Source organism: Annulohypoxylon truncatum (genome assembly GCF_022578515.1).
Source record: "Annulohypoxylon truncatum strain CBS 140777 unplaced genomic scaffold F4807scaffold_60, whole genome shotgun sequence".
NCBI lineage: Eukaryota > Fungi > Ascomycota > Sordariomycetes > Xylariales > Hypoxylaceae > Annulohypoxylon > Annulohypoxylon truncatum.
The window spans coordinates 24,626-42,857 of NW_025953846.1; the positions used below are offsets into that span (position 1 = coordinate 24,626).

At 48.6% G+C, this 18,232-nt stretch overlaps 5 protein-coding genes across 5 annotated transcripts; 2 read left to right on the forward strand and 3 right to left on the reverse strand.

Moving 5' to 3' along the window:
• Positions 1 to 338: 338 nt before the first annotated feature.
• Positions 339 to 1,703, forward strand: F4807DRAFT_454749 (uncharacterized protein; the record flags this gene model as incomplete). The annotated part of the gene is made up of 2 exons (XM_048000619.1): positions 339 to 375; positions 442 to 1,703. The coding sequence occupies 2 exons, from the start codon at positions 339 to 341 to the stop codon at positions 1,701 to 1,703; spliced, it is 1,299 nt and encodes a 432-aa protein (XP_047848813.1).
• A 7,553-nt stretch (positions 1,704 to 9,256) lies between these two features.
• F4807DRAFT_447997 (uncharacterized protein) lies at positions 9,257 to 9,799 on the forward strand. The gene has a single exon (XM_047999903.1). The coding sequence runs from the start codon at positions 9,349 to 9,351 to the stop codon at positions 9,739 to 9,741; it is 393 nt and encodes a 130-aa protein (XP_047848814.1). The 5' UTR covers positions 9,257 to 9,348; the 3' UTR covers positions 9,742 to 9,799.
• Positions 9,800 to 10,812: 1,013 nt separating this feature from the next.
• On the reverse strand, positions 10,813 to 11,298 carry F4807DRAFT_353623 (uncharacterized protein). Its single transcript, XM_047995489.1, has one exon. It carries the CDS (start codon positions 11,110 to 11,112, stop codon positions 10,864 to 10,866), a length of 249 nt encoding a protein of 82 aa, XP_047848815.1. The 5' UTR covers positions 11,113 to 11,298; the 3' UTR covers positions 10,813 to 10,863.
• Positions 11,299 to 12,441, reverse strand: F4807DRAFT_353628 (ras-domain-containing protein). The gene is made up of 2 exons (XM_047995490.1): positions 12,205 to 12,441; positions 11,299 to 12,090 (listed from the first exon to the last, which is right to left on the reverse strand). Exons 1-2 carry the CDS (start codon positions 12,307 to 12,309, stop codon positions 11,485 to 11,487), a joined length of 711 nt encoding a protein of 236 aa, XP_047848816.1. The 5' UTR covers positions 12,310 to 12,441; the 3' UTR covers positions 11,299 to 11,484.
• A 3,936-nt stretch (positions 12,442 to 16,377) lies between these two features.
• F4807DRAFT_353635 (haloacid dehalogenase) lies at positions 16,378 to 17,896 on the reverse strand. Its single transcript, XM_047995491.1, has one exon. The coding sequence runs from the start codon at positions 17,666 to 17,668 to the stop codon at positions 16,853 to 16,855; it is 816 nt and encodes a 271-aa protein (XP_047848817.1). The 5' UTR covers positions 17,669 to 17,896; the 3' UTR covers positions 16,378 to 16,852.
• Positions 17,897 to 18,232: the final 336 nt, after the last annotated feature.

Below are 18,232 nucleotides of genomic sequence, written 5' to 3' on the forward strand. Positions count from 1 at the left end.
ACGCCAAACTCCGATCAACACTTAATTCACGACACACGACGACCACGACCCGATATCGCCAAGTAATTTCTGGAAATCTAAACAAGTCTAGGGAAGTCTGGAAAAGGTTGGAGCGATTATTTGGTTGCACGTTACGCTTGGATCAATCGCCAATCGAAGCGCTGTAGTCAGTTAGACCGATCTGCATTGGGTCGATCTCACCGCCAAGCCGACTTCTTCATCGACGTTAGAGTATCCTACTGTAGATCCCTGACGAGCAGACGATTCGACGTTGCCTATATCTCGATTGTCTGGGTTCCCTTTCGTACATTATCTCGACTTTGCTTCTGCAGATAATCATGGCAGGCATTCCCGGCTTCGTCGGTTTCTCTATCGGTAAGTTTAGCTCTCTCTCCACTATCTTTCTCCACCTCCAACATCTGTCTAATACCTAAACATCAGACGAAGATATTCCATCCTCCTTCTCTAAGAGACAAAATGGATGTGTGGTTTGTGAAAATACATCGCCAACCTGCCCCTCTTGCGCCGATAATGAATCCTGTTCATTTACCATCCAGACGTGCAATGAGTGTCCGAGGGCCTTCTGCGCACTCGACCCAACAGCAACCACCTCCTCGTCCAAGCCCAGCAGCGGGCCAAACGTCGGTGCTATCGTAGGTGGTGTAATAGGCGGTCTAGCAGCCGTCGCCATCATTACGTACTTGGTTTGGAGGTTTTGCATCAAGAACAAGAGAGGACAGTACGAGCCAGAGCGATGGCAAGGAGACGTCGAACAGTCGAAGGAGGGTATGGAGGCCGACTTTGCTTCGAGGAGATCCAAACGAACCTCGACGCATACAGTACATTCTATCGCCTCTACTGTTCTCACTCGCGCTTCAAACATCATCCAAATCGCATACATCCCTGGCGTTACTAACCGAGCTACGCCTACGTCGCCCACGCTACTCGTCCCCCCCGTCCCCCCAATCCCAATTGCGCACTCGGACAAGGGCAGCAATTCGCCATTCGATGAGCAACACTTCTTCGTCCCGGGAGACCTTCGTGACTCGACGTACTCGGGCATCTCTGCTTACACCGACCGCTCATCCATGGCCCGAACCTCTTATGCCCCACGCTCTAGTGTTGCATCTACCATCTACGGCAAAAACGCCATTGTCTCCCCTCTCCCGGCTCAAAAGGGCAATTTCCTCAAGCCCTCTATCGTCAGCGTTAAATCTCGTGCCCCTAGTAGTACTAGCGGCAGTTCAACGCCGCCCGTTCCAGCCGTCGACTACGAAAAGTACGAACAGCCGCCTGTATCGCCAGCCTTCAGCATCGGGGCTACATTTTTCAAGAACGCTAGCGCTTCGACAGCAACCGCCGTACGACCTCAGGTTGTCCGCGTTGGTAGCGGGCCTAAGGCTGTTGACGTGAAATCGAAGTCTTCCGGTTCCGCCACCGCTGTAGAGTCCGAGAACTCGGAGCCCCTAGTACAGCTCATCGATACTAGCAAGGAAAGAGAATCAGCCGCGGCGACGATTATCGAGGAATCGCCGAGCGTTGATCAGGGTCCCTTTGCTGATCCACCTAAGCAGGGTCACCAGAAAAAGAGCTCCCTCAGCGCAGTAATAGGAGAGTCTCAGCGGGCGGTAGACGGCAAACGCAAGTCCTCCGCAGAACGGAACAGCAGTCCATTCGGGGACGAAAATGTCTTGCGAGAGTAATCTAGCCGCAATCTAACGTGACGTCTAGTATCATGACAGGTTATGGGAAACACGCGGGAATGGGGGGGATATAACTCGTCTATCTTAAAACTACTTCTAGTATCTACTTCCTTAGTCTGGACTTTTTTTATTTTCTCACCTGTCTTCCTTATTATCGGGTCAATCGAGAAGCCTGCTGCTGTTATCGAATTCTTATTCGTACCACCCGTTTCGCGATGCGGCGGGAGAGGGCCTGGGCTGGATCTTTTTTTTATAGGCACGGCGTCTCGGGCTTGGAGATACGAACGACTCTGGGGGCAGCAAGTTCTAAAAATGGCACCCGGTTGCTAGTATCGCGATTTATCGCGGCTGGCGGAGCTGTCGTTTGCTACGTATTGCTCCCTCCCTTTATCAATGATGCCTCAGAGGCGTAGAGATGAAAAAAATGCGATGTTGTTCAACGCACCATTGTGGTTGCGCGATCACCAGCGGTTGTAACTTAGACCTTGTGAATTATGAGATGAAGTTCGTAGGTAAGTAGTCCCGTATATCTGAGTTTTAAGTAATGTATTACGCTTGGTTTTGGTGATGACCTGGTTGAAGCCAATGGCTTTTACAACTACTGCCTAATCTACTTTGTTGCGTATAATCCTAGTAACGGTTCATGTCTGGTTATGCCAACTGGCGTTGGTCTCGTCACCTAGTTCTAACAGTTCGCAAAATATCTTGGGGATAACGCATCTAACTGCAGTTCACTTTACGTGATCCTGGAGAGGGGATCTCGTATCACTTTTCGATGGTAGGAACACGATTATCGAGACTTGGATTCTGTGTGTCACGCTACGCAGTGATAGTTGCACGACAGACTCTAGCTATGACCTATTACGGCCATTTAAACACTTTTGTATGCTCAAAAGACGGGAAACTGGGCACGAAACGAATTCCTTCATTATCCATCTATGGATATAAATATTATGATATTTTCATATCTTTTATGGGCTATTATATATGGGTTTTGGGAAAGGGGGTCGGGGAAGCGGGGAGAGGGAAACGAAATAGTCGTTCACTCAGCTTCTTGAGACGACAACATACGATGATAGGCACCGTATATGCAAGGAGGTACGGGTGTGAACGCTGTCAAACCTCCGCCACGGTAGTAGGTCCGCGAAGCGAGGCCACAAGGCAACTCGCCCCGCAGACATTTCGCCTGCCTGCTGCACGTATCGGTGTCCGATGGGGTGGCGGCATACGGGGCGCTTAGGCAAGCAGGTGTATTTCACCTGCTTAAGAGTGGAAAGGAGAAGTTGAAATGGAGCGTAGAAGCGAAAAGGGGCAGATGTATAAAAGAAGACTTAGGTGCTCATATAATGGTAGAGATGCAATAATTCATGTATGTAACATCTTCAAGGGAACGAGAGAAAGTCCTACACAGGATTTACTTGTACGTAGTTAATTCAAGGCATAGTCGGATGGATACGCCCGATATATGGGATAAAATGCCCGGTACTTATACATCTTGCCAAATTCTACCTTTTTTCCAATAGGTACAACATGCCACCTCCCCCTTTTCCCCGGAAAGGGGCTATGAAGAACTTGTTCGTCATATGAACTTACTTGGTTTAAGTGACCTAATTAAGCACACCTTCATCCGCCTCCCAACCTCGCGCATCTGCAGCTCGTCGATTTAAAATATTACCTAAATAGCGACGGGCGACTTATCTAAGGCAGATATCTCGTGTTGACGGCTCATACTTGTCATACCTATCTTCGTATACGCGACGCCCCTACATAGAGCTAGCCACCTAGCCACAACACTCACTCACATGTACCTATCCAGGTAAAATTTTTCATCCATCTTCTCTTCTTGTGTTCTCTCCCTCCCTTTAGTTATCTCCCTCAAATCGCGTGGCGTGATACAAGGAAACAGGTACACCTCTACGTAAAGTATGCGTGTAGTTACACGCGCAGACGTGTACCACATCACCGCTCGCCTGCCCGTGACAGCCTACCCATCCAACTGCCCGTACCCGTAGTCCCGACGCCTGACGCCCGTAGCCGTCCCTACCCACGTGTCACCTACCTACCAAGGGTCCAGCCGCGCGGGCCCCGACATACCATCAACGTGGCTTGCCGCACTCTTTCCTTGCCTACCGGCTACCTATACGATCATCACCGCGTGTGTAGGTGAGGAGGCAACGTTATAATTAGCTCATGAGACTGAGAGGTAGGAGAAATTCCAAATGCAAGGTACCAGGCTCGGGATATTTTCAAGCTTGGAAAGGGGTGGAGGGTGGCCAGGAAGCCCGCGTCGGTGCTCCGAGACCGGACATACGGGAACCATGGGAGGGCAACCTCAGGATGGAACCCCTTATAGGACCCCGTAATTACCTAGGACAGTTAAGGTGAAGCGTGTAGGTGAATAGGTCAGTAAGTGTAAGTAAGTAACCGGCAACACGTGTGGAGGTTTGACGTGACAAGGAATGTGGTACGTGATGTATATAGATATGATACATAAGAGAAATGAGTCTATTAGCATCAAGTATACCAAGTAAGCATAAACTCGTATGTACTAGACGTTTACAGCTTTCCTACATGTCCACCTAGATCTCAAATTGGTAAATTGGACTGCATAAATTACACGATTTCCCTTTTCTCATCAAGTATGGGAACACTCGGCCTAAGACTTATGTTTGATCAATGCATATATATTGAGCTACTTGCATTCTCCCTACGTTTATTTCACTAGATACACTGGGCTCTTAGTATTAATGGATACTAATGTCATAGATGGCTTATTAGATCTTCCTCCTTACCTATATTTATTATAAGTACCTACCTAGGTAGGTGTTCACAACTACCTAGGCACGTACCGGTTCTCACTCAGTCTTGTTCTGGGCCCCCTAATGGCCGAGAAAAAAGCGTCGAGAGCCTTTAAAAATACGAGGCGTTGTATCTTAACAAATGACTACGAGAAATTGGCCTTACGTAAAGACAACATAAAGTAAAGGAATGTTAGGTATATAGCCTCATGCTCATCCAGACCTTGTAACCCTTTATAGATAACAAATTTGCATAAACATTTCGTTAGCGTCTAGGAATTCATACGCTGTATAAAAAAGCATAACCACAAGTCCTCGAAAACCAAGACCTTGATCACCTGGACCTATCAGAGTCAAGTATCCAATTAGACACATGAAGTGAACAAACTGATATTCCCGGATATACCTACCCGCGCAGGCAGGTATGATACCTAGGTACGAAAAGAAAGATCATAACCCCTTCGAGACGAAGGCGAAGGGGGGGTTAAACCCTAGATCTATCCTGATGCACTCCGCAATTCCAGAACAGTTCCTGTTGTCAAAACACGCTTGCTTGCTTACTCCGCATCGAGGCGGGCGTTCGTAGCTGCAGCGGCGAGCTCCCCTATCTAGATTTCAGGGTCATATCTACCCACGTAAAGGAATGTAAGATTGGATCACCCGTGGGGGTTAGGTATGGTGGATGAGACAAGCCATATGCCGCCACTCCTGCACTCTGACGTGCACACATACCTCCCACACTCTTATTACGTGAATTTTCCGATCAGATCAAGTAGGCGGCAGTGGGGCGGGATCGCGAGGTTGCTGATTCAGGAGACAACACCCCTGGACCAATACTTCAAATTCCATATTTCCCTCTGGTAGATCAACCTATACATATGCACACGGTCTGCACGATTTAACAAGACTATCGACGAGCCCATATCACGATGACGACGGGAGGAAATAAGAGATCCTAAATCTGAGTAGGTATCTAGCCAAACAAGGCTTCCTGGATCTCACATGACCTACCGGATAAGGCAAAGGTGACCCCCGCGAGTAGATCACGGGCTGTTAGTGATGCATAATCCCACGTGTGGTTAAGGATAAGCACCGCGTCAGCGGAGACTCGACGTGAGGAGTTCGCCGATAAGCTAGACCCGAAACTATCCAAGTGAGACCGGCGTCTGTGGCAAGGTCGTCGGAGTTCATTCCGCAGCGCCGAAATACGAGTGCCTACATGCAAGGAGATACATACGCCCGAGTATGAGCGGTAAGATCACCAGACGGAGAAGCGTTAGTGCGCATCGGCCGTTGCAAAGATGAAGAGAGCTCGCGGAATCGTTCCTAAGCATTAGCCGGCGGTATGCATTGATTCCTATTCGCAGACCGGTCAACACATAAGCCAGACATAGGACAGCCGCGCCTATCGTAAATGCCGAGGACTTAAAGGGCGAACCAGTAGAAGCCGCTTCCGGGAAGGATCGCAAACCCTGGAATTGAAGCCGCGTTTTATACACCGGTCGAGATAGTAGGACGGGACGGCCCGGCCAAGAAAGGAAGGAGGAAACACTGTTTAGGAGAGTGGATTTGTAAGATAGAATAGGAAAATTTTTCTCGAAGGACTCTAGAGAACTGCCAGCATATGCCAGATCGGACCATATGGGTTGTGGAATTCTGCAGCACGACCGAAGCGGCAGAAATCGCTATTCCTTTCGGACGACCAGGTATCTGCGCCGTAAGCATGCACCACGTGTTGATGTCGTAACGCTCACTTGCTTAGGCGCCAGTTACACATGTCTCAGTAAACTTACGAGCAGAATCCCTTTTTAACTCGTGTCCATCTTCAAGCTTTCTAGGTTTGATGACGCTAGTCACTCTTGCGTGCAGGAGGACACGCGCTCGAGCCAGCGTGGCACGCGGGGACGAACCGAACAGGCCCCTCTGACGCTGCAAAGGATCGCAATGCCTGTCTTCTGAGCAGAGGCTGAAAGAGGAGGGATTAACAAGGTGATGGCTTCCATCGCCCTTTCAGATATTCCGGAAATTGATGCATTGTTCCACGGCATACAATCACGAGTCTCCAAGGCAAACAATCATCGTCTGATAAGGTAGGATTGATGAATCAGAGTTCGCAAGCCGCGTCCATGGCATTGGGAAGATTAAGCTGTGGGGTCGTACACCTACAGCCTGGGGGCCGATCGCCCGGAGCCATGGCTTATTATCGTGGAGGGTATCCTCAATTGCGGCCGTAAACGCCTTTACCGCTGCCTACACTAGTCGACGATGGCAAATGGGGAAGAGAAACGCCATCATTAACTCGGACCCGAAAACGAGATCGAACAAAGAGATAGCAGGATTTCGTTGTAAGATTTACTGGCACCAACTCTGCAAGACATCAGAAAGAGATGGAGTTGTGCTGAACCTTTCCTTTGGCAGAGGTGGTTTGATGTCACCGAGCAAGGGGCTAACCCCTTCACCTCTAAATGACCCGTATTGGCATTGATATCGGCGGTGAAACAAAACAAAAGTTGGTTGAGTCGAGTTAAACAACAGTTGGTCGAGGTATCGAGTAATACCTAGAAAGCAGCCTGGCGTCATCACTGGTGCCGGATGAACTTGTCGGCGCGCAGCGTATTGCCTATCGAGTCGAGGAAAAGACGGATGCCTAAAATCTTCGTAGCGAGACTCTTGCAACCGTGAGCAACAGGGCATATCTTCTTGTTGAGGTGATGCGAATACTTCTAATGCTCCTAGTCAATGAAAGGACGTGATGCAAGGTTGATGATGAAAATATATCCCTGACGAAGTAAAAGCACATTTTCATTACAATGGAAACACTTGACCTTCCGTTTTGGCTCGGGAACCCCCACAATGCTACCAGAGAAACGGTTGGCGGTTGCGAGGTTGGCCTGGTTGGCAACTCATATTCCCATGCTGCCATGGTGATACCAATGAAACGTGAGACTAAGCGTGATAGCCGACATGAGGTACTGCAGGGTTTTCTCCACCATCTTGCCGTAAGTGGTATCTAACTAACCCGAGCTCGAGGATAGTGACCGGGATAGATGTAAGTAGAGACACACGTAAACAGAGCCATGCCTTACGGCGAACAATGCCATGCCGGCCCGTGAAAGTTGGGCAGAGGCTGGCCCGAAGTTGCCACAGTTGTTCCCACTCGAGACCGAAATATTGTCAATAGGGGCGACAGGAGTACCTAGACGCGGGAAGAGCCGAGCGTAGCAATCCGCCAGTCTTACGACAGATTTTAGACGACCGCTATGTGCTCCGTGCTTTCACATAAATAGCAGACAGAACAGCGGGCACGATATTCTCGGCATTGTCGAGCTGGCCAGTCTTATCCGGCGATCCTAGCTTGATGAGGTTTCCGAACTGACTAAGACTGACAAGGCTTAGACCGTATAATCGTCCTACGCAGTCTGTACATATGTAGGTTGGAAAGGCGAGTTGCTGTGCCAGACGTAAATGTGATAGGTCAGATCAGGACCCTCTTAATAATAAACGGCGGCATGTTCGTTCGGACAGACTGGGACAAACCAAGAGTCATCGAACTGTGGGAGATATCAGATTTTTGACATCAAGATGATAGATCGCGTTCTGTCATATCCAAGCACCCAAGTACACGGACTGCACGCAAGAGGTCCCACATCGGGTTGACATTCCGAGTTCCGGCAGACGGACCAAGGCTTTTGAGAGAGGGTCAGTGGGAAATAACAGAACCAAGCCCCCGGCATCGACGCTCGAGAGGAAATTCCCCCTTTTGAACCCCTTGATCTGGAGTTAAGTGTTGCCCTATTCATGCCTGCACATCCATCATGTTGAACCATAATGCCAGACTGGCAGCCTGGGAACGTATATGATCTGCATCGATTGATTGACTAGAAAAGAAGACCGAGGTGGTAATGTACGGCATGTTATTCGATTGGACGATATTAAGGTCGGCTGTCGTTTAATTCTGAGGATGACTGGTCCTGGGTATGTTCATATGGATGGAGGAGTAGGAGGGGTCCAACGAAGCGAATAAGTAAAAGGGTCAGAATGTAAAATTAATTCATCCAATTGAATCGAAATAAAGATGAAGGTCCTCCGTCCGGTGGATTCCGCTTACCTTACTTAGCAAGACCAGCAGCCTACTAAGCTGCTACCTGGAACTTTAACTGGCCTAGCAGCCTGCCTAGTAGACCCAAGTACTCATTACAAGGTTAGCGGATAGAACTGTGGTCTGTCCTGTCGGTACATTTACATACATACATATGTACATGCCGATATGTGCTGGCCGCAGGAAGGGCCGCTTGAAGTTTCTGTCCCATGCTCAGTTACTTCGTTTCTATACTGGAACCCCTATATAAAATCATGTATCTGATTGCGGGTTGTTTCCAAGGATTAGTCCCATTCAAGTTTGAATTGATCACCCCATTTCGATGCAAACGTCAAACTCTAGCGCTGCCCCCGTAAGAAGCTATCTCCTCTTAGCGTATGTAGAGCGGAAAGTAGGTGCACGCTGGCGCATACAAAACGCGGAAGTAGGTATAGTGCATTATACTTGCATTATTACATTATACCAACCAGACTGCTTAAGGTAAGAGAGCAAGCGAGTCACATATGTCATCAAGGTAGTCTAATTTGATAACACTATACTCCCTACTCCCTACTCCCTACTACTCCCCTTTTTTTTTTAACCTCTTCCGTATCTAGACTCTGGAGAATTGCGCAATCCCTAATGCACGCAGCGAGACGGCCAAGGGCTGTATTGATGGAAAGGGAAACGATGATGCATGCTATATGCTGACAGGTTACACACAAGTACCTGAGTTCTTCATATCCAGGTCCATATATGGTAGCAGAATATGGGACATCGGCATACTTACCTACTTGGTACGCAAGTGTGCATAGTGCATGCTCTTCAGCCGACTATCCTCGTGATGAGTATAACCGCCTTGCATCTAGAGACTCGAACTTTACCGCTGACTGGCGCTGATATGTCGGGTATCGTCACGTCACTTCGCTGTCGTGTGCCATGTAGCATATGCCGTAAGATCAAGAACACTACATATCTACATACATCCTTGGTAAATTGCGCGGCTAAGCATATCTATACATTGGCAGCATCCGGGTTCTATCTGTCCCAGCCATCAGGATCGGCGCCAGAACGGAGGGGAAAAAAATTACCGACTGGCGTAGAAAGAAAAAAAAAACCTTCCCCCTTCCCACTACACCCATTCATATACCTATGTACCTAGTCCAAACTAGAGGAACCTTGCCGCGCCGCTTCGGCGCACGTACATATGCTATTTAGTGAGCTGTCTGTGCAGAAGAACATCGTCCGTGATTCAGTAGAAGCGAACTCGACGTTATATGTACTGCTAGGCCCATTATATTCCGTAGCTCGGTCTGTGGTCGGTCTATCTCCCGTCTTGACCTCGTTTTGTTTTGTTTATTGGAGGCGGCGCCAAGTTCGGTCTACATGCCGAACAGAACAAGGTTAACGATATTACCGTCCCAGAGGCTCCTTTAAAACGTAGATCATGTTAATCCAATACCAGCTTCAAGGACCTCTCAGTGCCTAATACTTAATGAAAAATCCCCACAACGCTTGCGACCTACAAGCTTGGGACTGTTTTGAGAATGGCCCAGACTTATGATTGGCAGCATGGAACTTGGGTATCCCTTTTTCTATATACCAATATACTAGTACATAAGTGGTCTTGTCATACATGCCGTAATTATGCATACCATTCAATTACCTGGTTGCCAGAGAGCCCGCGATCTGTAACCCAACCACTATGCTGCTTCACCGGTCGATCGAGAAAAACAAGAGTCTCGGCAGACCGTTCGCCCGAGGTGTGCTTAGAAATCTTAGAAATGCTCCGGGTAGCGCGACCGTTTACCATCCTGTTACACGGGTTATACCCGTTCCATTGTACAGGGCAGCCCCCGTATCGTGAATGCGGTTTCTGGGTACACAGGCCCCTGTGGGTAAACGATGGATTATGGGCCTTACGCTTGGCCTCGACCCCCGGTCCGGTTCCCGCGCAACGCCCCAGCACCCATTAGTAGTAGTTTTCCGTGTGCTTCGAAGGATTAGCGATTTGTGTAGGGCGTCGTCGGAATTTGTAATTGTTGAGCGCTGGCCTCTTGCAGTTCCTAGAATCCTGAAGCTATTAGCCTGGTCTAGGAAATGGTTAGGGGATATTCGTCTGAAGAGAATCAACAGAACTTCCAATCCAGACGGAGACCACTCAAGTCACAATTGATATTCAAGGGGGAAAAGAAAAATAGGAAAAGTCGGTAACGACACATCGAGACGAGAACGAAAATAAAGTAAAGTAGATAGATCAATTCATTGAGCGTACGTAGGCTCTCTAGATTCGAGTAAATAGTGGTAGCTGGCTCGAGGTAAGACCAAGAGATCCGAGGCCTCGAACCACAATACTGCAGCGCTTTTTCTTTTTGAGATTTCCAAGCAAGAAATCGACCATTGGTAAATATCCCCAACACATGTTCTTCGACAACACGGATGTCTCGATAAGGGTGCCTAAAACTGGACTAGCAAAATTCGGTTTAACCTGAGTAAGGCACGCCCCGAGACTCCAAAACACCATCATAGCCATCCGCCTGTCTTGTCCAAACAAAACAAAACACGTCTTCGTCCCTGCTTAAGGAAACCAGAGGTACTTGCGCCCAATGATGCCGCTTTTTAGTTCGTACGCCGTTCGCCAATTCGAAAGCTAGTAGATGTATAGAGTGCAGTGTAAGGTGAGGCATATAATAGCCCTTTAATAAGTATGAACACAGTATCGCCAAAGTGCTTTCGTGGTATCTGATGTGTGAATGTTTGATGCTGCCATCATCCGAAGGTCGTAGATGGTCTAGAGCGCGCGAAGGATACCATGACAATCCAATACATGTTAGGCATTATTCGTCATCGGCGCGTCAATCGCGAACGCCGCGAGTGCGCACGTAATACTAAGGATTAGGCCCATTTATAATATGACGCAGCGCCCTCCGTTTCCTCCTCCACCTCGGCGGCCCCTTCTGTACCTATCACCAGGTTCCCTGTGGGGAGCTTCTCCATTCTGCGGCCGTGGGCGGCCGGTTTGCGGCATCGGTCGGGACGCTTGTTGTCGCTGTCTGCGCAAAATTCTAACGACATCGTAGAATGCCTTCTCGACGTTTATGCAGTTTTTAGCCGATGCTTCGACGAACTCGCACCCTAATTCTCGCGCCAGAGCATGGCCTTCTTGAGTCGAGACCTCTCTCTCCGTCACTCGATCACTCTTATTACCAACTAGCATGATAGGTACGGCGGCGGCAGGCGTTACCGTAGAAATCGGAGAGCCAGGGTAAGTAGGCGATGCCGAACACGATTCTTTCACGCGTTGGATCTGGTGGTGAAACCTCTTGATTCGCGAGAACGACGACCGGGACGAAATGCTGTAAACTAGTACGAAGCCCTCGCCATCCCGGATCCACTGGTCTCGTAATGCTGTATATTCTTCTTGGCCAGCAGTATCTAGTACTTCCAACATGCACGCTTGACCATCTATAACGACTTGTTTTCGATACGAGTCTTCAATTGTCGGGTCGTACTATTTTTGCGTTGTTAGCGATTAGCGACTATTTGACGCTTCTGGTCGCGCGCGGATACCATCGCGGCCGACACAGAGAAGGCCGCGGGCGAAATCGTTACAGGAGAGACTCACAGTTTCAACGAAGTGTTGTAGACACAACTGAATTGTCAAAGCTGTTTTACCAACACCACCATCACCGAGCACCACCAATTTATATAGCACCATTTTTCCCGCCATGATGAAATAAATAATGGTCTCTCAGGACCAGGCAAGATTCTTCAGGATCTAAGAATGATGAAAGAATGGAAACGGAGTAGGAGATAAAAAGGTCGTGGAAAGACCTAGGGATGTCGGACTCAGCACGGACAGTAGGCGAGGTGGCTAAGTTCGTCGGGCCGCAGAGCTATTCGGCTATGTAGAGAAGCTGGATTCGGCGGGAGGCGGAGTAGATGGAAGATGGTTGTAGATGGTTGATGGGATGGGCACGCGGAGCGGCACCAGTCAATTCGTCGGAGTTGAGGAGACAAGAACGTTTGAATTGATCGCAGCAACGTCCGTACTTTTTAGCTTGAGCAAGACAAGAAATGGAGAAGGGGGAGAAGAGAGCAAGGAGCAAGGAGCCAGGAGGTAAGAGATGAGGAGAGATAGGACCTTAGTAGTAGTACGTAGTGGGTGTTGTGGAGAATTGAGATTTTGGGAAGGGCCTAAGCTCTGGAAAATTAAGCGTGGTAGCGGATGGTAGCGCATGAGATAGGGAGATTCCAGACTCCTAGGGCGGCCGATACAGTTGAGAGGGAACCTGGGATGGGGAATGCCAATGTAGCCAAAGGAGACCAGGTAGCGAAAAGTAAGCCAATGCCAGCACCAATGCCAGCAACAATTGCTAGGCTTGCTAGGTTTCCTAGGCTTCCCTAGGCTTGTTACCTAGCAGTACCTGGGTAGGCAGGCCTGGTAGGCTCAGTTTCGCTGCTAGCCGGAGGTGCGGTACAGTACCCGTGCCGGGATGATTTTTGAATGGCGAAGCGGAGGTGGAGAAGGACCCAAAGCCAATGTTTCCCTGGCGAGGTACAAAACAGCCGACCAATCAATTCCAGCTCCCAGCTCAGTACCAGAGGGGGGCGCTGGGAAGAAAGACCACTACCCACTAACTCGCTAACCCTAATAGTGTAGCTCTTGCGGAGTTTCGACGATGAATATGTATGTATGCAGGTATGATACACCTAGGTAAAGTTGGATATGGAGTAGGAGGCCTTATTCGGTGGTAGGCGAAGATGACGGCGAAGATGACGGCGAAGGCGACGGCGACGGCGAATGTCGCTATAGTCTCCTGTTCTTTCTCGACGACCCCTTCGATTCCCTACTTTGTTTTTCTCCCTCTTTCTAATAGTCTTCTGTCGGGATGTACGCTGTAGGTGCCGCGGGCGGGTTCCCTGGGCTGAACCGAGTTCCACTTTGCGATTGTATCGTATCGTACTAAAGAGGTAACCAGCAGGTAGAAAGCAAGGATCAAGTCAATAATAAACAACCTTGTCGATTTCAATACTGATCTAGTGTGGCACGACGTTGATGAAATTGAAATGTTGGCTTCGGATTTCTTAATAGACTAATAGTAAGGGTGGTAATCGATATTGGAAAGTTGATTTCAAGATTAAATAGAGTAAGTATTGAATAGATATGTATGTGCGTACGGCCAAGAGGTAATAACAAATATTTATTGTTGCAATACTAGATTATGTGTCGTCGCAGTCAGATGCTACGAATTTTTCGACCTTTTTTTTTTCTCTCTGTATGTATGTATGCAAGTGGGAAAAAAGACTGGGGTTTTTGAAGAGAAGGAGAAAAATAAGTTGCTCGGTGCGGCATGTATGCGCATGTAATGTACATGGTGGAATTGAGCGGAAGGTGCAGGTGAGGATTTATTGTAACGCCTACATCAATACCTACCTACATGTAGGACGATAGGTACATTCCGTCCTAGGTAGGAACTACCTATGTAGTTCCTACCTTGTCTTCCATTACCTTTACTTAAGGTTACCTTTTAGAGATACTTGGATACTTTGCATTTTCTACATTTACAACTACAACTCCGACTACGACTCCAGATGCCTCGGCCTTCTTGATGTAAGATAATTCCCGGCTCGATACAACTCCTTCCAAGGTTTGAGGTCATAGAGTAGTATATAAAATAAGGGTGATGCAATCTAATGGGACCAACCGCACTGGTTCCTTTTCGAATATCGAATTTCTTCTCGTTTCGAAAACAGGTAATCCGTTAAAACCTGCGGCAGGCTATGTCGGAGCTGACTTACCTTCTTTGCTTCACTTTTTTCTTCCTTTTCTCCTTTTCTCCTTTCCTCTCGGAAATTCGTATTTCCTAAAACCCACCTATCACCAAGTCCTCGTCAAGATCTCTGTCGATTTCGTGCGGGAATAGAGGCTTGGTGTTTTCGTTCCTTTATTCTTTTGCAAGGAGATCCCTTCTTGAACAAGCGTTCCGCTGAAGCCTGAAGAATCTGGGAATATTACAACCCGGCTCGAGAACGAATGAGGCTCAACCGCCGGTATACGCACGTACAAGCAAGCACTAACCCGCGTTCCGTGCCGGGGAGCTACAGCATCCGATTTTCGCTGCGTTGAGGGGTTGGAAAGAAAGACCTTGCATAGGCCGTTACTACGTACGCAAGCATGTCGGCGGCTTTCACCCTGTAAGATGTCTTCCCCGGGTCTGCATATTCATATACTATCGAATACGGATCGTCTAAGTCCGAGGCATTCGTTACCTACATTACCTACATTTGCCTGAGAACCTCTCGTATGTTAGGAGAGTGTCCGAGAAGGGTGGTATGGCTTCGAAAACCATTCGACAACCGGACATTTGAAAAAGAAGTTAAGACAGGCAGATTACCTTAGCTCCCGCTAGTTTTTACAGATCAGAACGAGATCCGTCTGCTGAACTAACGTCGTATATCACTACCGAGACAGACACCTCAAGTGTCCACTCTCTCTCAAAAAAAAAGGAAAATTTAAACGATTACAACTGTCGATGCCAAAACTTGGTCTGTTCGCTAATACTCTTTTTTAACTGTTGCATTTTCAAGATCAACGATGAATCCTTCTGTCAAAACTCATTCTACTCCGCGGCAATGTTACCATACCTACAGGTCATGAAGGGGAAACGACGAATAGGCGTGGCCGCATACCTATCAACTGCAACTGGCACATACTTCGCTTAGGATGCTTGCCCTCATCGGCCGCCCACAATCGTTCTCGTCACCGTTAGGGTTGCCATTGGTCGACCCGAGAGGTGAAGTTCTACCGTATGCGCACGCACATATAACTGCGTGTACGACGTAGTTTATTCGATCTTACCGTCACAATTCTGCTGGTCTTTGAGTCCTCCCAATCACCTTCTTCGCTACAGTATGTTTCACAGCTGCAGGCGCCTTTTTCTCGCCTTGGCGGCGGGACCTCTCAGAACGACGTCGGGGCTGCACTCTGTCCAGAGCTTTCCACACGTAACAGACTTCGCGGCGCTTAATTTACAATTCCGCATCATGCATGCGCTCGCTTGTCGCGAATGGCAAAGTCGTATAGGGGATGCCTTGGTGGCTTGCGCGGCGTTGCCATAGAACTGGAGTATCGGCGCTCGTGTTGTTCCTATCTAAACCTACCTTGGTGGAGAGCGGACGTGATGAGATGCAAGCAGCAAACTTTCTCAAGTCCGATCTCTCTGATTGAGACGGGGCGCATTTGGATTTCGCGGAAACTCCTGATTTCCAAGCTTTGCTTACGCTTACAAAGCGTATCTGATAGAGCCATTCTCATATGAGCAATGTGTCGTTTACGTAAAGAGGGCCAAGTTCCTCTACATCACGTCCAACTTCCCAGTTGAATTGCAACGTGGATATTTCAAGTTCTTGTTTATCCCATCTCGAGTGATTCAACAGAGTCGGCGGGGAGCTATCGGATCCCAACAATATGCTCGAGCACATGGAAAATCCTCTATTATGCATAAACTATGCGCTTACCAACAGGGGGTCAATTTACTCTCAATATTCGAGGGTCGTTAGTTGTGGCTCAGATACAATAGTGGTGCCCTTTTAACCGGGTAAAAGGGGCTTTGACTAGATTTCCAAAGAAGCAAAAATCGTGGGCACTACATCACAGATACAGCGTCACGCTCTTCAATTACTCCCACTTCTCACTTATCATTCCCACTATTATAACTTTGGCTTAACGCAGACCAGGACGCTTGATTACGCGCAGAATCTATGTACAGCATATCAAAGACAATCGGCTATTCTCAATCCGGCATCCGAGTCCCTTTGCGACTAGTGCCAATACAGACCTCGGTGTTCATAGGTAGGTAAAGCGTATCGTGTGAGGTCGCAACTTGCATACCACCCGAAATACACGATAAATGCACGTGGGAGCCGCGGTCATCGGGACTTGCCGCATCTTCCACCCTCCTGGGACCACGAATGGGTAAAGCGCCTGAGGTGTACGACATCACCGCTACTTTCAGATTTTCCGCAGGAACTTAGGGTATTGAATATAGACTAGGTTCCGGTGGAGCATCCGGGCACTTGGGCTCAAAATCTTCGTAGGTCGCCGAATCGGGTTGTCAATTTTCTTCGCATCCTGCTACGAGATGTCACTTATCATTTGAGCTACTTCTCGTTAGTCATGGCGGAGAAAGAAAAAGAACACTCATGATTAGGATCATGAACCCCCATGTCTAACAAGGCTCAGAAAGGCCTACAATTGGGCTATGCGCGCTTCACTCGGGTATCCCGAGTCTTCTCGCTACTTCGAGGAACCCTTCCTCGCCCTCACTAACCCATAAATCAACCCACTCCCGCGCCTCCTTATACTGCTGCTCCTCGGGCCCCCACGATTCTTCGCGGGGGCGCTCCACATAGATCGTTCGAAGCCCAGTCCCGCGTGCGCCGGCTAGGTCGGCAAGATGGGCGGCAACCATGGCAACCTCGTCGGGCCGAACTCCAAGTGCCGCTGCCGCTCCCAGATACACAGTCGGATGCGGCTTATACGCGCCAAAATCGGCGGAAGACTGGATCTTCCGAAAGCCCAGACCACCGTAGACGTCTAGGTCTTGCAGAAGCGACTGGTTGCCGTTCGACAGCGTCGAAGTGACGTATCGGGTCCCGAGCCTCCGTATGCCTGCCGCGGAGTCGTCCCACGGCTTGAGCTTGTGCCAGACCAGGCTTATAGACCGCACCTCGTCGTCCGTGTAGATCGAGGTGAGTCCCCACTTGCGTAGAATTTCGTGCAGGGCGCTGTAGTGATGCGCGTCGATGTCCTTCCACTCCGACTTGCCGGGCACGAAGGACCGCGTGAATTCCCAATAGCTAATCCTCCACTCCTGAGTCACCTTGGCCCAGTCCTCTTCGGTCATCCCCTTGAACCGAGTCCGCAGTGCCTCTGGCAAAGAGCTAAATCCAGGTGATTCTATCTTCTCCCGGGCTCGTCTCACGAGCTCTTGCGGAACCGAGGTGCGATAGTCTACGACGGTGCCGAAGACGTCGAAGGTTAGGGCTTTGATATTCCGAAACGCCTCGGGGATTGGAGCTGCCATGTTGATATTTGCTCAATGTCCTTAGATAACTAGGTAGATATATGTTGTAAACCTCAGATATGCACAAGCTTAAAACTATCTATATATATGAATGTTATAGATGTCTTACCAGTTGCTAAATAAGAATGTCTTTCATCGATTAACAATAGCGATGATGTGACTGTGATCCGGCCATCGGAAAGGGGTGGGGCTCCCGCTTGTCCGTCGAGTACCGAAAACAGAATACTAGCATGTGCCGAAATATATATGGGCGCGCCCTATAGGGCGTTGAATTCCAAAGCCCCGATGTTACGCTAGTGACGTCGTGAAAGAAATGTGCGGCATCTTTTCTTTTCCTGCGGTTGATGATTAGGGGTATCGTATATGATATATTTTACCTGCCGTCCACGCCTTTGTTTTCACATATTTGCTAGAAAATTCGATATTCTGTTTACTACCTAGGCATAATTCGCCTAAAATTATGCTGAGAATTGTCGTTACTTTGTATGAATAATTGATATCGACGAGTTTCAAACGAAGCCACCTCTACTGGAATTATGGAGTTCGTGATAGCGTAGGTACATT